Here is a 23,915-nt window from a genome sequence, read left to right on the forward strand (position 1 = left end):
TTTCACTTTTACTTTACATTTTTTTTTCCTTTTTCCTTGGATTTTAGCACAACTCAAAATAACTTTAGAAACTGTTCAGAGAATACACATTCCAATGTTTACATAGGCAGACCGCCATTCTGCCTTTCCTATGAACGGTTGGTGGAGCCATCGCCACCGCTGGACCTGCTGATTGGCTCCCGCTGTGTCTAATCACAGTGGGAGCGGTTTTCTGGCAGTGCACACGCGCGCCGAGACCCCGAAGAGCAAACAACGTACACGTTGTTTTGAGAAGCCGGGCCAGCCTGCCTCAGTAAATCTGCGGTAGGCGGTCTGGGAGTGGTTTCTTCACTTATGGATAGTAAAATTGACATTGTTTGTCACCATTGCACAGGCGTGTGCAGTTTTAATGGTGGAGAAGGTTCTGGGTGTTCTGGTAGATCATAAGCTTAAAGTGATACTAAAGGATCGTTTTTTATTTTTTTTAAATAACAAACATATCAAACTTACCTGCATTGTGCAGCTTGTTTTGCACAGAGTGGCCCCGAACATCCATTTCTGGGGTCCCTCGGTGGATCTCATGCATTAGATAACCCCCTTGGAGAAGTGCTTTCCCGTGGGGATTACCTTACGGGCGCACTCCCGAGTCCAGTATTAGGCATTCATAGAGGCTGAATGTAGGACTCGGCCCCGCCCTCGACACCCACATCATTGGACAGCAGCGGGAGCCAATGTATATTCAATCAAGAGCAAGGAACCCATGGAGAGAGGGACAGCGGGGATGCACTGATGGAAATTCGGGGCTCAGGTAAGTCAGGGGGCTGGAGGCTGGTGACTGCTAGGTGTTTTTTCACCTTAACGCATAGGATGTATTAAGGTGAAAAAACAAGAGCCTTTACAACCCCTTTAATAATAGCAAGCAATGCCGAGCTGTGGTTTCCAAAGTGGGCAAAGTCCTCTCTCGTATTAAGAGAGGTATGGACTCCAAAGAGAGAGATATAATTTTGCCCCTGTTCAAATCATTAGTAAGACCTCATCTGGAATAAGCAGTTCAGTTTTGGGCACCAGTTCTCAAAAAGGATATCGGGGAACTGGAGAAAGTGCAGCGAAAGGCAAACAAACCGATAAGAGACATGGAGGAGCTCAGCTATGAGGAAAGATTAGAGGAACTGAATTTATTCTCTTGAGAAGAGGAGTTTAAGGGGGATATGATCAACATGCATAACATGGTGAACTTGGTGTTGAGTTATTCACTTTAAGGTCATCACAGAAGACAAGGGGGTACTTTACGAAAAGATTTCATCTCCAAATACGGAAAGGTTTCTTCACAGTAAGAGCTGTGAAAATGTGGAATAGACTCCCTGCAGAGGTGGTTCTGGCCAGCTCAGTAGATTGCTTTAAGAAAGGCCTGGATAATTTCCTAAGGGCTCTTTCACATGTACGTGTCCGTGTACGTGCTCCGTCGATCCCCGCTGAGCAGGCAGATGAAAGGTCCGTTTCTGCACACTGTGCAGTGACAGACCTGTCAGAGCGCAGCTCTCCCCTATGGGGGTCGGATGACGACGGACCGTAGAGTCCGTCGTCATCCAATCCGATGACTAATGGAAAAATAGGTTTTTCCTCCGTCACACTTTTTTGGATCAGAGTGGATCGGATGTCAGCGGACATGTCACCGCTGACATCCGTCGCTCCATAGACGTCTATGGAGCATCCGTTCAGGTCTGCCTAAAAAACTGACAGATGGACCTGAACGGATCGTCCGTGTGAAAGGGGCCTATATGTACATAATATAAAGGGGTACAGACATTTATAGGTAAAGTTGATCCGGTGAAAATCCGATTGGGGATCAGGAAGGAATTTTTTTGACTGCTGTAGCAAATTGGATCCTGCTCTGGTGGGGTTCTTCACCTTCCTCTGGATCAACTGTGGGTGAAGGATTGTGTATATGGGATTGCATTTTTTTTTTTTGTAAAGCGCCTTGGGTGGGGCAATTGATTGATTTTAGCCTTGCCTAGGGCAAAACAAAACCAAAATACTGCAACTGCATACTTATACAGCAGTGAATGTGACTTTTACAAAATATTCACTGGTTTTGAATCAATCGCTGCCATATCAAACACATGCACCTGGCAGGTTCACCTGCGACCAGCCTTTGGTGAATGTTAGATTCACAATATGCCCCTTAGGTTTTGCATCTCCTCCTATCTTGCCAGTAAATGATAATGTCGGGATTATAGAGAAAAGTGACAAAGCAAGGTGCAGGCAGCAGCCCCCATCTCATCTGACCTGTGCTGGGGAAATGTTTGCTGGGGGTCCCCCCTGAGCAACCTCTCAGCTGCAGCCCTCTCCCTGCAGTCCCCATCCTAGGATGCTCTCCTCCATGTGATTGATAGACTGTGCTTACTCTCCACCACTGTCAGGCTAATGTACAAGTGAGGGAGGATCTGCTGATGGAGAAAGCTGCTGCTCCAGACGATTTATGGCTGCTTCTGTCCCTTTAAACCCCTCCAAAGCTGTGTGCAGTGACAGGCAGCAGAGACCAGCTCTGTTCTAGCGCTGAGCCATAGACCTGAGGCTGCCAGTGCTTTGCCTTGCATTGTGCAGAGCTGGAGCGCAGGATGTAATCACAGCAACCAGCCCAGCAAGCATCTGATTGACAGCAGCAGCAGTCTGTATGTGTGGATCTAAAGGGTACCTGTCATTGTGCTGACCCACCCAAGGACCTGCTCAGGATAATACAAGGATCCCCTCTGTCTTCTTTTTTTTTAATTTGTATTTTTTATTTTTTCCACCAAGGATACCTCCATCCTCTCCTCTGGACTCCTACAAGGATACCAAGGCACCACTTCTCAGGATTTAACCTCCCACACTGAGTCCATAGCCTGGATCTCCATCCTCTGTGATCTCAGGATCCCCCATCCCTGCCAGGATACCCCCCCTTGTCCATCATCAGCAGGATCTCCTGAAAGTTCTTGCAGGGAGGAGAAGTCTCCTGTGTGGTGTGGCTGAAGTTTGCAGCAGGGGGTGCAGTGAAACTTCTCCTGGCCACATTTGGATGTAGAGGCTCCCAGGTCTGATCCGAAGGGGGGGAATGTGTATTGTAAGAGGTGCACAAGTGATCTGGGAAGAGTGTGAGGTCTCTACCTGCAGAACCTGGAGCTAAAAAGCTAAGTCCTGGTCCTACATTCCAGTCTTTGTGCCAAGGGATCTGTCACCATGAGTTCGGTCAGGCTGTTTGGTTGTGTCCTGCTGCTCCTCATCTTTGGTAAGTGCTACGTTTATTTTGTATTCCTTACATACAGGCAATGGGTTGTGTTTTGTAACTAAACTGGCATCGCAGGCACTTGAGCTGGATTGCACTATGCATTGGTTGCGCTTGCAAGGACTGGGTTTGCAGTGCCATGGTAGATGCCTGGGGGATAGTGCCAGAATGAGTTGACACTGCAATAAGATGAACCATAATAGATTAGCACCTGGATGGGGATGGTGCCATTATGAGTGGATACCCAGTACATGGGCATCTGACTGGGGACAGTGCCCCCATGAGTTGAAACACAGTAGATGGGCACCTGACTGTGGACAGTGCCATCGTGAGTTGAAATCCAGTAGATGGGCACTTGACTGTGACCAGTGCCATCATGAGTTGAAACCCAGTAGATGGGCACCTGGATTTGGAAAGTGCCATCATGAGTTGAAACCCAGTAGATGGTCACCTGGCTGGGGACAATGCCATCATGAGTTCATGCTGCACTGAAATGAACACCAGGTAGTTTGGCACCAGGTTGGGGACAGTGCCATCATGAGCTGGCACCCTGTGGATGGGCAGCTGGCTGTAGACACTGTCATTATGGGTTGACAGGAGATGGATATCTGGCTGGGGTGCTATCGTAAGTTGACACCTAGTAGATAGACATCAAGCTGGGGATAGTGCCAGCATGAGTGAACACCTAGAAGATGGTTACCTACCTGTGGTGGGGACAGTGCTATTATGAGCTGACACTGCACTGAGACGAACACCCATTAAATGGGCACCTGGCTCGGGATAATATCGTCATGAGTTGACACCCAGTAGATGGGCACTTGGCTGGGGACCGAGAGTGCCATCATGGGTTGACACCCAGTGGATGGGCACCTGGCTGGGAACATTGCCATCAAAAGTTTTAACCCAGTGGATGGGCACCTGGCTGGGGAAAATGTTATCTTGTGTTAACACCGAGTAGATGGGTACCTGGCTGGACAAAGTGCCATCATGTGTTCACACCCAGTAAGCTGCCACCCGGCTGGACACATTGACTTCATGAGGTGGCACTGCACTGCATGAGATGAACACCCAGTAGAAAGGGCACCTAGCTGAGGACAGTGCCCTCATGTGTTGACACCCAGTAGGCTGGCACCTGGGACACATCGACTTAATGAGATGGCACTGCACTGCATGAGATGAACACCAAGTAGATGGGCACCTAGCTGAGGACAGTGCCATCATGTGTTGACATCCATTAGATGGGCACCTGACATCACGAGTTAACACTGCACTGAGATGAACATCCAGTACATGGGCACCTGGCTGGGGATAGTGGCATCATAAACTGACACTGCACCTGTCTAGTTGTCTGGCATGGTGCAAGCTAGTTAATTGAGCATATGCAGGCTGGCATGGTGGTGGAGAAGAATTTATAGATAGAGAGATTGGCACAGAGCTGGAAACATTGAGCTGGCATCTTTTTCTTTAGGTCTGTGTGCATATATATAGATATCCTTGATAGGTTTGACACAGATCTGTTGTGATGGCACATTGCTACTATCAAAACAGCATGTCTTCTTATTAGACTGGCATTGTACAAGGGGTAGCCCCAATGCTCTGCTGTACAGACGGGCACTGTCAGAATCGTATGGTGTATGTGTGCTGCCACCTGCATTTCACTGTGCAGGGGGCAGAGACTTGGCTCAATCCTCATTCCGCTGGTACTGTACCATGTAGTAATGCCATTATGTGTGGGGACTGGCATCCTGCTGGCAATATACTGTGGGGGGGGGGGGGGGGGAGGGGGGCAAAATGATACAAGTAATATTTTTTGGAGCTGTAGATTCTTTCCCAAGGGTGCTTTGTGCCGACAATTAAAATGTGCAGCGCAGCTACTGTATGTATAGGAAGATTGCTATAGACAGGGTGGTGGGCAAATTAGGAGTGTGTGTGCTTTAGATAATGCGATTCAAATAGTGAAAAACACAATCCTTTATGGTATGACCTGTTCTGCAGGGTGTGTGTATATTATAATTATTCATCCTTGCAACATTTGTATCATACTGCCAACCACAAATATAACCATTTTATATGGAAGGGAAGCAGACAGTGTCTGTGTATAGTTTACATAGTTATAATACACAGAGAGACATAGACATAGAAATTAGAGATAAATAGATAGATAGATAGATAGATAGATAGATAGATAGATAGATAGATAGATAGATAGATAGATAGATAGATAGAAGAATGAACATAGAAAATGAAAGTAGAAATCTGGATTATATAGATATATATATATGTACATTTATATAAAACATGAATTGACTGTAAGCTCTTTGGTTTTACCTTCTTGCATTTTATTGTGTGTTATTTTGTGTCACTGCCTATGTTATCTTGCTATTTTTATAGCCCCTGTATCCCCTTGCTTTTCTTAGATCACTGTTGCTGTTCTTTTAATCAATATTAATAGCAATAATAATGTAGTAGGTAGTCATGTATCTTTTAGTGCACTTTTATACCAGGCTGGAAAGAAAGCAGCATGCATACATCCAATGCCTATGCCTGATTGTGCTTATCACATATTGCATTACACCCCCTGTGCTGAACATATTTGCACTACACTGTCCCTATAACATTTTATTATAAACTGTCCCTGTGCTCATCACAATATTGTGCTCATCATATTTGCACTACATTCTTATTGTTTCCATCACATTTTTACTTCGGTCTCCTTGTGCTCATTGCATTTGCATTACACTTTCCCTGTTCTCCTATATATTCTCCCTGTGCTCATCACATTTGCAATGCACTCTCCCCCTGCTTATCGTTTTGCTCTACACTGTCCCTGTGCTCTTCACTACACTGTCCCTGTGCTCTTCACTACACTGTCCCTGTGCTCATCACTACACTGTCCCTGTGCTCATCATTACACTGTCCCTGTGCTCATCACTACACTGTCCCTGTGCTCTTCACTAGACTGTCCATGTGCTCACCATTACACTGTCCCTGTGCTCATCACTACACTGTCCCTGTGCTCATCACTACACTGTCCCTGTGCTCTTCACTACACTGTCCCTGTGCTCATCATTACACTGTCCCTGTGCTCATCACTACACTGTCCCTGTGCTCATCATTACACTGTCCCTGTGCTCATCACTACACTGTCCCTGTGCTCATCACTACACTGTCCCTGTGCTCATCATTACACTGTCCCTGTGCTCATCACTACACTGTCCCTGTGCTCATCATTACACTGTCCCTGTGCTCATCACTACACTGTCCCTGTGCTCATCATTACACTGTCCCTGTGCTCATCACTACACTGTCCCTGTGCTCTTCACTACACTGTCCCTGTGCTCTTCACTACACTGTCCCTGTGCTCATCATTACACTGTCCCTGTGCTCATCACTACACTGTCCCTGTGCTCTTCACTACACTGTCCCTGTGCTCATCACTACACTGTCCCTGTGCTCTTCACTACACTGTCCCTGTGCTCATCATTACACTGTCCCTGTGCTCATCACTACACTGTCCCTGTGCTCTTCACTACACTGTCCCTGTGCTCTTCACTACACTGTCCCTGTGCTCATCATTACACTGTCCCTGTGCTCATCACTACACTGTCCCTGTGCTCTTCACTAGACTGTCCATGTGCGCACCATTACACTGTCCCTGTGCTCATCACTACACTGTCCCTGTGCTGATCACTACACTGTCCCTGTGCTCATCACTACACTGTCCCTGTGCTCTTCACTACACTGTCCCTGTGCTCTTCACTACACTGTCCCTGTGCTCTTCACTACACTGTCCCTGTGCTCATCATTACACTTTCCCAGTGCTCTTCACTACACTGTCCCTGTGCTCTTCACTACATTGTCCCTGTGCTCATCATTACACTGTCCCTGTGCTCTTCACTACACTGTCCCTGTGCTCTTCACTACACTGTCCCTGTGTTCTTCAGTACACTGTCCCTGTGTTCTTCACTACACTGTCCCTGTGCTCATCACTACACTGTCCCTGTGTTCTTCACTACACTGTCCCTGTGCTCATCACTACACTGTCCCTGTGCTCATCCCATTTGCAATACAATTCCCCAGTGCTCATTATGTTTGCACTACACAATCCTTTTATTCATCACATTTGTTCTACATTGTCCCTGTGCTCATCCCATTTGCAATACAATTCCCCAGTGCTCATTATGTTTGCACTACACAATCCTTTTATTCATCACATTTGTTCTACATTGTCCCTGTGCTCATCACTTTTGCACAACACTGTGCTTGTCACACATGTACCACCCTCACTCACTGTGCTCCTTGCATTTGCACTACCCACCCTTTAGCTGTGCTAATCACATTTGCACTGTAATTACCTTGTGCTCATCTCATTAACACCACACTTTCACTGCGCTCATCAAAATTGCACTGCACTGTCCATGTGCTCATCAAAATTGCCCTACACTGTCATTGTGATCATCCCATTTGTACCACCCTCTCACTGTGCTCCTTGCATTGTGTACTGCCCTCTCACTCTGCTCATCACAATTGCACTACACTGTACCCGTGCTCATCACAATTGCACTACACTGTACCCGTGCTCATCACAATTGCACTACACTGTGTCTGTGCTCATCACAATTGCACTACACTGTATCCGTGCTCATCACAATTGCACTACACTGTGCCTGTGCTCATCACAATTGCACTACACTGTGCCTGTGCTTATCACAATTGCACTACACTGTATCCGTGCTCATCACAATTGCACTACACTGTGCCTGTGCTCATCACAATTGCACTACACTGTGCCTGTGCTTATCACAATTGCACTACACTGTATCCGTGCTCATCACAATTGCACTACACTGTGCCTGTGCTTATCACAATTGCACTACACTGTATCCGTGCTCATCACAATTGCACTACACTGTATCCGTGCTCATCACAATTGCACTACACTGTGCCTGTGCTCATCACAATTGCACTACACTGTATCCGTGCTCATCACAATTGCACTACACTGTGCCTGTGCTCATCACAATTGCACTACACTGTGCCTGTGCTTATCACAATTGCACTACACTGTGCCTGTGCTTATCACAATTGCACTACACTGTATCCGTGCTCATCACAATTGCACTACACTGTATCCGTGCTCATCACAATTGCACTACACTGTGCCTGTGCTCATCACAATTGCACTACACTGTGCCTGTGCTCATCACAATTGCACTACACTGTATCCGTGCTCATCACAATTGCACTACACTGTATCCGTGCTCATCACAATTGCACTACACTGTGCCTGTGCTCATCACAATTGCACTACACTGTGCCTGTGCTCATCACAATTGCACTACACTGTGCCTGTGCTTATCACAATTGCACTACACTGTATCCGTGCTCATCACAATTGCACTACACTGTGCCTGTGCTCATCACAATTGCACTACACTGTGCCTGTGATCATCACAATTGCACTACACTGTGCCTGTGATCATCACAATTGCACTACACTGTGCCTGTGCTCATCACAATTGCACTACACTGTGCCTGTGCTCATCACAATTGCACTACACTGTGCCTGTGCTCATCACAATTGCACTACACGGTCATACCTACAAGTCTTTTGAGATGGGAAGGAGTTATACCTATTAGCAAAAGTATGTAGGTATAGGACACACCCCCTGTCGTCCACCCTTAAAAGGAGAATTATACAAAAACATTTTTGTTAAACCCAAGTGCTTTTTTACCACTACTTTTCCTTTTTATTGGCTTTTGGAATTTACAAATGCAGCCATTTAGAAATCAGATGAAAGGTTTAGCACTAGAAAACACGTTTTGATAGATACAAAGTGCATTTTATATACAACTATATAGATCAGACCAAAATGAGGGACAAATGAGGAGGAATGAGGGACAGAGGGACATTGTCAGGGACAGTCCCTCCAAATCAGGGACAGTTGGGAGCTATGGCATTACACTTTCATTATTTTCATTGCACTGCACTCGCATTGTGCTCATCGCATTTATACTACACTCTCACTATGTTCATCGCAATTGCACTACAGTCTCACTATTTCCATTGCACTGCACTCGCATTGTGTTCATCGCATTTACACTACACTCTCATTATGTTCATCTCAATTGCACTACACTCTCATTATTTTCATTGCAATTGCACTAATTGTGACATGCAAAAACAGCGCACAGTGCAAAGACGAACATAATGAGAGTGTAGTGCAATTGAAATGAACAGAACGAGAGTGCACTACACTCTCATTATGTTAATCTCAATTGCACTACACTCTCATTATGTTTATCTCAATTGAACTTCACTCTCATTATGTTCAGCGCAATTGCATTACACTCTCACTATGTTTATAGTTGCAATTGCACTACACTCTCATTATTTTCATTGCAATCGCACTAACTGTGACGTGCAAAAACAGAGCATATAGTGCAAAGATGAACATAATGAGAGTGTAGTGCAATTGCGATGAACAGAACGAGAGTGCACTACACTGCGCTCTGTTTTTGCACATCACATTTGCACTACACTCCCTCATTGCTTTATCGCTCTCCCCCCTGCCCCAATTCATCAAGGTTTGCCGCTGTTCAAAGCGTCTGCTACAGTACTTCCCAGAGAACGGCGAGGAGGCAGCGCGGCGTTCCCCCGCACGCTCCCATCAGCACACATCGCCGAGTTCTTGCAGCCGCACACAGTTGCTATCTTGGCTGCCAAGCCTCCAGCTGTACCGTCCCCTTTATCTCTACTCTGCATCTCTCCCAGTGGATGTAATGTATTCTTTTAGCTGTGTGTCCTCTGCTCCAATTTCTCACTTCCTTTCAACATACTACCAGCAACCTAAAGTAGATCATCTTTATTCACAGGCAGCTAATTCTGATTCTGGACCCCCACCCCCACCCCTATGCTTTCTAATTCTTATTTCAGCCCTCCTGATGCAGGATCGCACATATCCAGTGGCTATTCTCTCAGCGCCGCATGCCGTTATTTATCTAGACCTCTACTTCTTCTTTCATCCCCGTCTCTTCCGCTTTAGAAGTGCCAGTCGTCTTCCTTCCCGCTACCCCAGAGTTCTGTGCATTAAAAGTGTACCTGTCTACACAGGCGATAGATATATGCGCCTTAAAGTGGATGTAAAACCAATGTTTTTCGTTTTTTTTTGTTGATGTCATAATGTAGAGTATAAGATTTCCTATCATTTGAGCCCAGTCTTGCCATAAAGAGTTAATCCAGCTCTGAGCAATCCCCTTTTTTTGTTCAGTGAGATAAATCTTGACAGAGAAAAACTTTGTAGCTCTTCCCCCTTGCTATGATTGACAGGTGATTTACATATCTCGTGCACTAGCCTAAGACATTCATTATTTTTTAATTCCCTCCCATGCCTTTCTTCTGCTGCTCTGCCAGGATTGGCTGTTCCATACCTCAGCATGATTTGGCATGCTGAAGTCATGTGGGGACTTTCCTGTCTTTTCACTGGATGTTAGAGATCATAGCAGAAGTTCAGTGTAAGAAATACACAGGAGAAAATGCATATTGACAAGGGGAGTGTAGAGGTGGGCGGGGAGTCTACTGACGTCACAACTCCACCCACCGAGCTCCAGACAACAGACCCACCCACAGAATCTGCAGTTTTGCGGGTCTCATAGCAGACAGAGAGGAGACATTTGACCGGTAAAGATACATGCAGGAGGCATCTATATCCTTATAGATAACCCCAATGGTAGTAGTTTAGAAAGGATTACATTAGGTTTACATCCAGTTTAAAGTCAAACGTTCCAATCTTTGAAGCTTGAGCGCAGAGCTGCCAAACAGTTTGAAATCTCTTACAAATCATCTTCATTACTTACATTTAGGATGGCAAGTGAGCGGCGGTGAAACATTTGATTTTTTTGTTTTTGTTTTTTTAGCTCCTTTAATCAAATTAAACCTGTATCAGAAATCTCTAGCCATGGCGGATAATTATTTGTGATGGCTGCCGTGTTAGAGAATTTTAGAACATTAAAGCTGAACTCCGAGCGCAAAATTTTTTAATTTAACCTCTTCAGCTCCGGAAGTTTAACTCATGACCTGGCCATTTTTTGAGATACGGCAATGGGTTAGGCCGTTTGGCCGGCTTCATTTGGACAAGCATGCAGGAAAGAAAACCAGCAGTTGACATTCCTGGATCAGCACTCTCAAGCAATGGCGAAGAGCACTCACCAAAGTGCTATGGCGGGGACACCCTGCCAGAACACAGAAGAACAGCAGGGAAGGTCGATACACTAACATTGGATATGAGGCAAAAAGGAAGTTCTGGACAGCTGCACTCCGGAATATAGCCCTTATTAATAAAAAGTCCAACAGATACAAGCCACAGCAAAAAAAAAAAAATGGGACAAACGACTGACGCGTTTCACACTTAACAGTGCTTAGTCATAGCTTGGAAACACGTTGTCCCATTTTTTGCTGTGGCTTGTATCTGTTGGACTTTTTACTAATAAAGGCTATAGTTCGGAGTGCGGCTGTCCAGAACTTCCCTTTTGCCTCGTATCCAATGTTAGTGCAGCGACCTGCCCCGCTGTTCTTCTGTGTTTTGGCAGGGGGACAGCCTCCAGAACTTCCTTTTTGCCTCATGTTATTATATGCTTAGGCGGCACCTGGTGTTCCGGTTCCGAGGAGAGTTCTATATCCATATTTCCACCTGGAGCGGTGATCCCTTTCCCTTCCACTAACTGGATAGTTAGTACAGTGGCTGCCACAGCAACTGTCAGTTTTTTTTATTCAACCAGCTGGGTTGAATGAAAAAAAAAATGAGTGGTGTGTACCCGCGCTTTATTTTAACTGACAATTGTGCGGTCGTGCGACACTCTATTCAAGAAAAAAAATGATGTCCCTTTTTCCCACAAATAGAGCTTTCTTTTGTTGGTAGTTGTTCACCTCTGTGGTTTTTATTTTTTGTGCCATAAACAAAAAAAGTGACAATTTTGAAAAAAAAACAATAGTTTTTACTTTCTACTATAAAACACACCCAATAAAAAAATGTAAAACATCAAATTTCTTCATCAATTTAGCCCAATTTTTCCCCAGAAATAGAGATTTCTTTTGGTGGTATTTGATCACCTCTGCAGTTTTTATTTTTTGCGATATAAACAAAAAAAGACCGACAGTTTTGAAAAAAAAAAAAACAATAGTTTTTACTTTCTGCTATAAAACACACCAAGTAAAAATAAATGTAAAACATCAAATTTCTTCATCAATGTAGCCCAATATGTAGTCTTCAACATATTTTTGGTAAAAAAAATAAAAAATCACAATAAGCGTATATTGATTGGTTTGTGCAAAAGTTATAGCGTCTACAAACTACGGGATATTTTTCTTATTTTTTTCTTTATTTTTATTTTTTATACTAGTAATGGCGGCGATCGGTGACTTATAGGGGAGTGTGATAGTGCAGTGGACAATCTGACACTAACTGCCACTTTGTGGGAACTGACTAACTGCCACTGACATCACCAGTGATACTAATACAGTGATCAGTGCTAATACTATGCACTGTAACTGTACTAATGACACTGGCTGGGAAGGGGTTAACATCTAGAGTGATCAAAGGGTTAACTGTGTGCCTAACAAGTGTCAATGTGTGTACTGTGTGCTTTTCTTCACTAAGCAATGTGTAGGTTTTTTCTCCCTGCTTTGCAGGGAAAAGAAAAAAGCGACACATTGCTGCTGTATATAGAGATGTCAGAAACCATGAACTCAGACAGAGACAGAAGTACAGTTAAATCACACTTGTTCAATAAAAAAATTAAAAAGAACAAACATAGTCAAAACATAGCCAAAGTTCAGTAACCGGAATGGGTAGTCAGCCAAGCCAGAAGTCAGGGATCAATGTAGTGAAACAGCAAGCAGGATCTGGAGCCAGAAGGGATGTCAGCAATCATGTCTTTAAACAGGAACACAGGAGATGTTTCTTGCGATGTTGACCAAGGCGAAGGCAGAGATCCTCTGGACTGGACGGCTTAAGTAGGCAGGACTGACAAGCAGGATATCATCAACAGCTGAGTAACTGTGGGGAGAGATAGGAGCTGGCAATTAGCTGACAGCTGAGCGCCCAACTTAGAGAAGGAAGGGCTGAGCCCAGCCCTGACAAGAGAGCTCTGTGTTGTTTACCAACACAGAGCTCTCTTCTGTCATTCGCTCAGTCAATCAGCAGATTTCGGCCATAAATCATTGCTGATCAGCTTGTACTGTAACAAATGACAGCACAGCCGGTGCACACCCCCTATCTGGAAATATTGGACCACATGCATGATCTAGCGAGGCTGGGCCGCTCTGCCACAGTAAACCTGCAGTAGGTGATCCTTAAGTGGTTTTAAGCTAGCTTGTGTTAGTGCCATAGTAGCTCTTGGTACTGATCATCACCTTAGTAGGCAATCAAAACTTAACTCATATTCCATCAGTCATATTCTAGTGCAAGGTTGGTTCTGGACAGTTCTTATAAATTGTTGGGGGAGGGGTTACAACTTATCAGTGGAGGAAGACATATACATAGCGCCAGGGCTATTTACAGAAGTGCAAACAAGAATTTCTTTGTACTAATTAAAGATTTCAATGGTCCATGCACAAAGAGTATGCTCAAAGCAAAGCATGCTCATTTAGCTATCACTTATGCTGGAGTCTATAGGAGGGGAGCTATGATTGGCTGTGGATGGTTGTGGCTGATCAGCTACAGTAGGCTTCCTCAACCTTTTTACCCCAGAGGAACCCTTAAAACAATACTCACGTCATGGTGTAATCCTTGCTAAAAATGAGTTTATCAGGTGGGGCAGTGGGAAGAATGCCCCCTAACTTGGTGATCAGTGGGAAAAATACCCCACTAAGGCTGGGTTCACATTATGTGAGGCGCGGGGCACAGAAAAGGTCCGGTGCGTCCTCGTTCACAGTTTCAGGTCTGAATTAGGTCAGAATTTTTGCCTAAATTTGGACCTGAAATGGAACCAAAGAAGCACAGGACCCTTTTGCTGGGCGCTCCACGTCCACCCTGGAGATGTGTGAACCGGCCTCATGAGAGCCGGTCACACTCTCCTGTCATGCTAACTGGATGCAGGGAAATCCGCATCCAATTCGCATAAGTGTGAACCCAAGCCTTATAGTGGTAGTCAAAATGCCACCCTTAAAGACAGCTAAAAGTATTATTGGAGTCATGCTGCTTGTCTGTCATTGGACCTGTAAATATCCAAGCACCATCAGATAGAGAGGGTAATCAGCCACAACTCAGAAGAACCCTTATCAACCCCTGGAGGAGCCTCAGAGTTCCACTGAACCCTGGCTGAGAGCGGCAGAGCAAGAGTGTGGGCAACCAGTATCTGCCCTGGCACAATCCATGGTGATTGGTGACTGACTGACCCATGTGCCTGTAAATTCTTGGGTATGTTTCTCCTAATTTTACTGAGGAATCCCCTTGGATGAGTTGCAAAACATCTTCAACATTACAGAACCAAGTCCAACAGACTTCAAGTAATGAGCCCACATTTATTGTTTGTAGCTCCATAGAACACTTTATTGTGGAATGCAGACAGAGAGGGCTTTCCACATCCTCTGACGAGTTACGTCCCTCCTTTCAGGGATTACTCAGAGGGTTTGAACCACATTAAGGTGAAGATGACTAATATCTTCTACTAGATATACCATTGTCTGAATACATGGAAAATCTTCACAGACATCCAGTAATTGCACATGTAGATTGGACCTTAAAGGAACTCAAGGTGTTGAAGTTGGATAGGCCTTGCTGAAGGCAGTGGACAAACCTTTAGAATCAAAGAACACTAAAAACTAGCTGAAACATGGGAGCAGTGCAGAGCAATCTCATCATGGCAGGAGACACATTGGTTTAATTTAGGAGCATATCATACAGGGATCCAAATATCAATGAGCAGGTTCGGACTGGGAAATTAAACAGGCCCAGGCAGGGGCGAACTGACCATTCGGCTACTCAGGCACTGCCCGAGGGCCCCCGGGCCACTAGGGGACCCCATCAGGGTTGCCAGCCTCATTAAAACCAGGGACAGTATGTAAAAATCTGTGTTTTTTGTTACATCTTTCTTTGAAATGTCCCTTACCGACATCCTTTTGGTCTAAAAATCCTGAGATAATAGCTGCCCCACCTCTCCAGTACCTTCTCAGCCAATAGAAACATGTCTGTGTATACTGTGTGTACATGTATGTGTATACTATATGATTGTATACTGCGTGTTTGTGTGTGTATACTGTGTGGCCCCATAATGTCTGATTGCCTGGGGGCCCCATAATCTCCTATTGCCCGGGGGCTCCATGAGTTGTCAGTCTGCCCCTGGGTCCAGGCACTCCGGACAGAGCAGCCAATTCCTTCAGGGAAGGGGGGGAGGTTCCCACACGGCAACGCAAACCCACCAATTGTCGCCCCCCAAAAGACCCCCTTCCAGGGATGGGGGGGCAATGCAAACCCCCCAACTGCTGCCCCCCAAAAGACCCCCATTACTGAAAGACCCCCACCTACTGCCCTTCCGCCCCACCTCAACTACTGCCCCCTCCTAACAATGACAGATGCCCTCCTCCAACCTCCGCCCCCCACTCACAGATCTTCACCACCCAACTACCAACCCCCACTGACAAACCCACACCCCCCTCCCCCAAATACCACCCCTTCCCTCCACTGGCAGAAGCCAAACCTAACAGTCGCTGTGAAATCCTGTGAAGTACATCAAGCCCCAATCCGTCTCTCATGGTCACCATATTTGGACAACCATCTCTGAATCTAACAAGCCTTACACATCTAGTATCTGAAAATCCAGACAGTCTTGTTAGCAGTGGGACTATTCCAAACTTTTAGGTAGCTGGAATATTATTGGTTGCTACGAGGATAGTCCTACTAAAAATAGAATGGAGGTACACACAAGGAGATTTGTTTCTTTGGGTTAGACCTTCACCTTTCACCTCTTCCATGTTATAAAAAAAAAATACCCTTTGCCCTTACCCATACACACCTGTCCTAGATCTTGGGCAGCCAGACCTTCAACAGATTGGACCACTGACCCAGCTTGTAAAGTATTTGTGGCTGACTGTTTACATGTTCCGGTGCAGTTTTTATGCTGTGAAATTGTTCCATGCCACCCATGCCCTATGCTGAGTGCAAGATGATAATAACTGAGCAGGGAAGTTATGGAAAGCCCAGACACACAGCAATGCTTGGCCACCTAGGTGTAAAGTGACCATTCAGTGGGATCGTTGGTTTATCTACAATCGCCTTAAAGAGGAATTCAAACATTTTGATTTTAAACAATGCAGAAGGGTTAGTGCTACCATATTAAGAAAAAAAAAGAAATGGTGTCAACTAAATGAAGACGTAACGCAACCTTTCCCAACCTTTTTACCCTGGAGGAACCCTGGAAATAATTTCTAGGTCTCAGGGAATCCCTGCTAATAATAATAATTGTATCTACATTTCACAGTTAAACAGCGTCATCTGTAAGCTGCTAAAATAATAAAGAATATGGAATACCTAGAATATTTTACAACCAAATCAAAATATTTTTCAACACAAATGAATTAATAATAATGACCAAAAAGAAACACAGTAGAAACGTGTCCCCATACATTGATAGCTAGTGGGAAAGTGTCCCCTTACAGTGGTGATCAGTGGGAAAGTATCCCCTTACAGTGGTGATCAGTGGGGACGTGTCCCCTTACAGTGGTGATCAGTGGGAACGTGTCCCCTTACAGTGGTGATCAGTGGGAAAGTATCCCCTTACAGTGGTGATCAGTGGGAAAGTGCCCCCTTATATTGGTGATCAGTGGGAAAGTGTCCCCTTACATTGGTGATCAGTGGGGACGTGTCCCCTTACAGTGGTGATTAGTGGGAAAGTGTCTCCTTATATTGGTGATCAGTGGGAAAGTGTCCTTTTACATTGGTGATCAGTGGAAAAGTGTCCCCTTACAGTGGTGATCAGTGGGAACGTGTCCCCTTACAGTGGTGATCAGAGGGAAAGTGTCCCCTTACAGTGGTGATTAGTGGGAAAGTGTCCCCTTATATTGGTGATCAGTGAGGAAGTGTCCCCTTATATTGGTGATCAGTGGGAAAGTTTCCTTTTACATTGGTGATCAGTGGGAAAGTGTCTCCCTACGTTGGTGATCAGTGGGTATGTGGCTGCCTACTGGTGGTCAGTAGAAAAGTGTACCCATTCACAAGCTCGGGGTGAGTCCAGGAAGACGTGGGCTCAGAGGAAGTAGGTTGAATGATGCTGACCGTTAGAATGGAGGACAATACAAAGAGCCAATCTGTTCATGTGCTGATAGAAGGAGAGAGAAGAGTGACAGAGAGATGAGCTCATCACTGTGCTGCTTCTCCTTTCACTCGAGGGCGGGTACAGGATGACCTGGACTTAGAGGAAGTAAGGTGACAGCTGTTGGCCATCAGAGCAAGAACATCTAGTGGCAGAAAACGGTACTGCGGGGGAAATCTCAGAGGAAGTGGGTTGAGTGCTGCTTACCATAAATCTGAGAACAGTACAAGGTGCCAAGCAACTCATGTGCTGGCAAGAAACATGGAAGGCGGAGCAGAGTGACAGGGAAATGAGCTCACCGCTCTGCTTATTCTCCTTTCACTGTCCAGTCACAGCTTGGGTCGGGTCCAGGATGACCTGAGCCCAGAAGAATCGGGTTGAAAGATGGTGGCCATCAGACTTAGGACATCTAGTGGCACAAAAATGTACTGCATGGAAAATCTCTGGATTGAAGGTTAATATTGCAGAATAAGCTGTTTTTTTATATCATCTTTTAATTTACTATTCATTGTAATCTTTCTTTTTGGTGGCAGAGCTCCGCTTTAACTATTTAGGGCTTTAAGAAAAGATCCGCTACAGCAACGAGTAGACCAAAATACCCTTTACGTCCTCTTCATCTCTGGTTACTCCACATTGCTGTGTAATCTGTTTCCTACTAGATGTGACTACCGAAGCAAAACATTACAAAATCCACTGTTCAACAGAATGTTTTTTTTATTTTTTCGTTATTTTTTATTTTTTTTGCTGTTTCCAGCGAAATGACAAACACGAAAAATTGCAGAACGTTTTCAAGGAATGCGGCTACCTACCAATTCATTTGACTGGAAAAAAAAAAGTGGCACCTTTTAATTGCCTTGTTCCACATTTACCTGGAGTGTGTTGTTTGCAGACTCGTTGCAGGGGATTATCATTAGCCTTTGGTATTAACATACCTTGATAGGGAGCATATTTAAATGGATTAATTTGCGGCGAGCTGATAATATTTGGCGAGATTAAGTCGTTGTGAAGCTTACACCTTCAATGGTTTGGGATTTGTTTAATGGTATTTGAGAAAATGCTAATTTCAGGTTTCTTAGCGTTGTACCGGAGGAATGCGGAGGAGAAAAGGGGTGAAGGGGTTAACGTGACGAAAAACCTTTTCAAGAGTTGTACCGAAAGGAAATTTTGGTGCCTAAACTGAAAATTCAGGATCAAAGGCAGGGCTGCAGATGGGCACAATGAGGCTGCAAATGGGCACAACGAGGCTGCAAATGGCCACAGTAAGGCTGCAAATGGGCACAGTGAGGCTGCAAATGGGCACAGTGAGGCTGCAAACGGGCACAGTGAGGCTGCAAACCGGCACAGTGAGGCTGCGAGTGGGCACAATGAGGCTGCAAATGGACACAGTGAGGCTGCAAATGGGCACACTGAGGCTGAAAATGGTCACGGTGAGACATCAAATGCGCACAGCAAGACTGCAAATGGGCACAATGAGGCTGCAAAGGGGCACAAAGAGGCTTCAAATGGGCACAGTGAGGCTGCAAATGGGCACAGTAGGGCTGCAAATGGGCACAGTAAGGCTGCAAATGGGCACAGTGAGGCTGAAGATGGGCACAGAGAGGCTGCAAATGGGCACACTGAGGCTGCAAATGGGCACAGTGAGGCAGCAAATGCGCATAGTAAGGCTGCAAATGGTCCCAGTAAGGCGGTTAAGGGGCACAATGAGGCTGCAAAGGGGCACAATGAGGCTGCAAAGGGGCACAATGAGGCTGAAAATGGGCACAGTGAGGCTGCAAATGGGCACAGTAAGGCTGCAAATGAGCACAGTAAGGATGCAAATGGACACAGTGAGGCTGCAAATGGGCACAGTGAGGCTGCAGATGGGCATTGTTTACCCAGTAGCTGCTGCATTTTCCTACCCTAGGCTTATACTCGAGTCAATACGTTTTCCCAGTTTTTTTGTGGTAAAATGAGGTGCCTCGGCTTATATTTGGGTCGGCTTATACTTGAGTATATACGGTAATTGTATTATATTCAACTTTTTAATTAATATCATGAATTTAAATTAATATAAATTAATTCTCTGCCATTATCGGCACATTTTAGTGCAAGAAAAGCTAAAAAAAATGCATCCGTTTAAATTCTGTGCATGTCTTCACCGTGGTCCCTTGAGCTTCCGTCATGGTGTTAAAAACCTTGTTTGCTGCATTTTTGGTCAGCTAAAAAAAAAAAAAAAAAATGCACCAAAACGCAACTCCCCGTTGAAATGCATTGAAAATGCAGCAAGAACGCATCAATAACACACCCGCGTTATATTTATGATACGGGTTTTGAGTCATATGACCTATGAAAAACACGCCATAAGCAGAGTAAAGTCGTGGTAAAATCGCTGCAAAGTTGCATGCGTTTTCGCCACCATTATCAGTACCATTTTATTCTAACTGCAAAATGCCCGATACGTTTCGCCCCGTCAAAATTACGGTGCATCTCTAATAACTCTGGCCAGAACTTTCATTTTAGTTGTAGATAGAGCACATGTGTCAAACACAAGGCCGAATCCGGACCGCTAGGCCATTTCATGCGGCCCTTGCACCTCTCCTGGATCTGACACCAGCCATTGGAGGGTTTCACAGTTTGGCTGAGAGCACAACCAATAGGAGTGTTACATTTCCGGCACGTGCTGTTTAGCTGTCTGTGCTGGGGCCATGCATTGTCACCCTGGTCCTGTTCAGCCAGCTACGCCTTCTGGGTTGAAGCCGCCCAGCTCTTGGCAGGGGGGCGGGGTTTTCTGAAAACACAAAAAAAACAAAAAAACAAGATATAGCCCCCCCCAAGAAAAAAAAGATTATTATACTGAAATTGATTAACCTCAATTCTCTGCAAACTTGTACCTCTGTAATATAATTCTTTAAATCTGCAGCAGCTATCGTGAGCCTGCCTTTATTTCCCTGTCAGAATGACTTTTATCATCATAAATCTCCTCTCCCTCTGCTCTGTACTGTCATTGCCAATCGTTTTCGCTTCGACCATTATATGAACAGTACTGCAGGGGAAATCTCAAGAGGAAGAGGAGCCAATCAACTCATGTGCTAGCAAGAAATATGGTAGGAGGAGATTCCTAGCTTCCCTTTAGATGTGTATGCTCATTTGGTTGTTTTTTTTAGATTTTAGCTGCGCTATCTGCTGATCAGTTGCTTGATTAGAAATTAAGCAACTGGTCAGCAGATTGCACAGCTTAAAGTATAGCTAAAGGCAAAATGTTTTTTTATTTGGATAGAATGGTGAGGGATTAGAACACCTGTCAGGGAAATCTCCCCAATGGCAAACAGATGGCCAAAGAATAAGGACATGAGTTATAACCCTCCCTTACCTTATCCAAAATGGAGAAAGAAGTACTCTTAAAAATTCTTCTATCCCCCTACTCCTACCTATGCTGCATAGCCAGTTTAAAAAACATGGGTTTTTTTTTTATTCACTCTGGAGTGGTCCTTGTATAAGCAAGCGCTTGACAATAGACATGAATTCATGGAGCTGTGGTGTCACCAGCTGGCTCCCATTTGATCTCCCATTGATGGCGCTTCTTCCTCTCCCAGGCAGCCACCACTGTCTCACACAGGAGAGCTGTGCTGCCTCCTCTCCCCTGCAGCCACCACTGTCTGACACAGGAGAGCTGTGCTTCCTCCTCTCCCCTGCAGCCACCACTGTCTGACACAGGAGAGCTGCGCTTCCTCCTCTCCCCTGCATCCACCACTGTCTGACAAAGGAGAGCTGTGCTTCCTCCTCCCCCTGCAGCCACCACTGTCTAACACAGGAGAGCTGCGCTTCCTCCTCTCCCCTGCAGCTACCACTGTCTGACACAGGAGAGCTGCGCTTCCTCCTCTCCCCTGCATCCACCACTGTCTGACACAGAAGAGCTGCGCTTCCTCCTCCCCCTGCAGCCATCACTGTCTAACACAGGAGAGCTGCGCTTCCTCCTCTCCCCTGCAGCCACCACTGTCTGACACAGGAGAGCTGCGCTTCCTCCTCTCCTCTGCAGCCCCCACTGTCTGACACAGGAGAGCTGCACTTCTTTCTCTCCCCTGCAGCTACCACTGTCTGACACAGGGGAGCTGCGCTTCCTCCTCCCCCTGCAGCCATCACTGTCTGACACAGGAGAGCTGCTCTTCCTCCTCTCCCCTGCAGCCACCACTGTCTGACACAGGTGAGCTGCACTTCCTCTTCTCCCCTGCAGCCACCACTGTCTCACACAGGAGAGCTGCGCTTCCTCCTCTCCCCTGCCACCACTTCTGTCTGATACAGGCGGGCTGCACTTCCTCCTCTCCCCTGTAGCCACCACTGTCTGACACAAGAGAGCTGGAGCTGCTGGATCATGTTTCTACACCAGGGGGTCTCAAACTGGCGGCCCCCCAGCTGTTGCTAAACTACAAATCCCATGAGGCATTGCAAGGCTGGCCGTTACAAGCATGACTCCCCACAGGCAGAGGCATGATGGGACTTGTAGTTTTGCAACAGCTGGAAGGCCACCAGTTTGAGACCCCTGTTCTACACTGTAGCAGATTAAAAGAAAGGTATGTCCTTAGGTGCTTTTCACACAGGCTATACTGCATAGGTAGGATTAGAGGAAGGGCAGCATTTTTTTTAATACTTGTCAATAGCCTTATTAAGTCTGCAGCACCCAGTGGCCACCTGGGAGAAGAATGCAAATCTGAAGGGATGCACTGGATGTGTCCTTTCATAAAGTGCTCTTGAAAGAAGATTCAAGGCAGGGTGCTATGACATTTAAAGGAACCAGCTCACCCCTCCTTCCAAATTCAAAGCAAAGACTGGCAGGAAGACTCAGTAATGGCATCCATGGGACTCAAGTAGCCAGCAGGGAGGAGAATACAAATCTAAGGGGATGCCCGGAATGTGTTCTTTCATATAATGCTCTTGAAAGAAGATCCGGTGCAGGGTGCTATGACATTTATAGGAACCAGTTCTTCCCTCCCACCAAATTCAAAGCAAAAAGACTAACAGAAAGACTCAGTATTGACTGCATTTCAATAGAGGTATTTCTTTAAAAAAAATAAAAAATAAACATTTTAAGTGCATGGTGATCAGCGGAGAAGAGGGGACAAGGGAACGTGTTATATGCATACTGTACATTGCACTTCAGCTTTAAAAATAGCAAATGCTTTGCTAACACATCCGTGTATGCATGAAAGGAACAGCGATATGTAAGGTAAACTAATCAGAGGACTTCTCCTTCACTTCCTGACATCTGCAGAAACCACGGACCACACAGCCTGTAGGAGACACTCGTTACCTTCTCTAATAGTTTTCATCTGCAGGCAGTGACAGCGAGGAGCTGGAACCAGGCTGCGTCTCCTCGCTGTTTGCAGTTAATGCATCGAATAATTCCCTTACTAAATAAAAGATTTGGAGTACAAAAAAAAGGAAAGCAGTTAAAAAAAAAGATATATATTCTCATACTGTAAAGTCAATAAACTGACCTTTAAAAAAGGTTCTTTTTTAATTAGCAAAAAGTTGGGTTTGTATGCGGAACATTGTCCGGTCAAGAGTCCCCCCGAAACTCATCCTCTGCGAGTAGACCATTGGACTACGTTCAAATATCCAACAATCAGAAATACCACTAATTGGTCGCTACATTCCTGCCATCTTTGGAGGGAATTTTGGATTCTAGCAAACAATCTGGGATATTTGTTTTTGTTGGATGTTTGAATATGGGTTAACCACAGTCTAAACTTCCAAATCCTATCTTCTTCATCTAAATATATTTATAGTGGATTTCACCATGCCTAACCCTCCCCCCCCCCCCCCAAAAAAAAAAACTAGCAAAAAAACATATTTACTAGACCAGGGTCCCCAAACAGTTTACTGTCCTTCAGACTTTGAGGGAGTTGGAATGTGGCCAGTGGGAGTAGAAATTGCCCCATTGTCAATCGGAGTAAACAATGCCCCACATTGGTATTAGTGGGAGGATTATTGTCCTATTGTTGGTACCAGGGGAAGGAATAAAGGAATAGTGCCCCATCATCTTGTCAGGGGAAGAAATAAAGGAATAGTGCCCCATTATGGTGTCAGGGGAAGGAATAAAGGAATAGTGCCCCATCATGGTGTCAGGGGAGGGAATAAAGGAATAGTGCCCTGTCATGGTGTCAGGGGAAGGAATAAAGGAATACTGCCCCATCATGGTGTCAGGGGAAGGAACAGGGCAGCTGATAGAAATCATGGGGCCCCATACAGCATACCTGTCTGGGGGCCCCCTTTAGCCCCACCCTTATCCTCTTCCAGGCTTTCAGCGGCTGCAGGAGGAAATTGGAGAGATCGGTTCCTCTAGATCAGTGTTTATCAACATTTTACCAGTCATGTTACAATATATTGCCTC

The 23,915-nt window shown here is 45.4% G+C and overlaps 1 protein-coding gene across 1 annotated transcript in view; it reads left to right on the forward strand.

Annotated features, from left to right (window-relative positions):
* The first annotated feature begins 2,369 nt into the window (after positions 1-2,369).
* GFRA4 (GDNF family receptor alpha 4) overlaps positions 2,370-23,915 on the forward strand; it is a 667,916-nt gene continuing 646,370 nt past the window's right edge. The window contains exon 1 of the mRNA XM_077478032.1: positions 2,370-3,244. Coding sequence (XP_077334158.1) covers positions 3,196-3,244 — 49 coding nt within the window. The 5' untranslated portion in view covers positions 2,370-3,195. The remainder of the gene's footprint in view (positions 3,245-23,915) is intronic.

The sequence above is a fragment of the Lithobates pipiens genome, unplaced genomic scaffold, assembly GCF_037356315.1.
Source record: "Lithobates pipiens isolate NorthernLeopardFrog02 unplaced genomic scaffold, aLitPip1_a1.2 Scaffold_13, whole genome shotgun sequence".
NCBI lineage: Eukaryota > Metazoa > Chordata > Amphibia > Anura > Ranidae > Lithobates > Lithobates pipiens.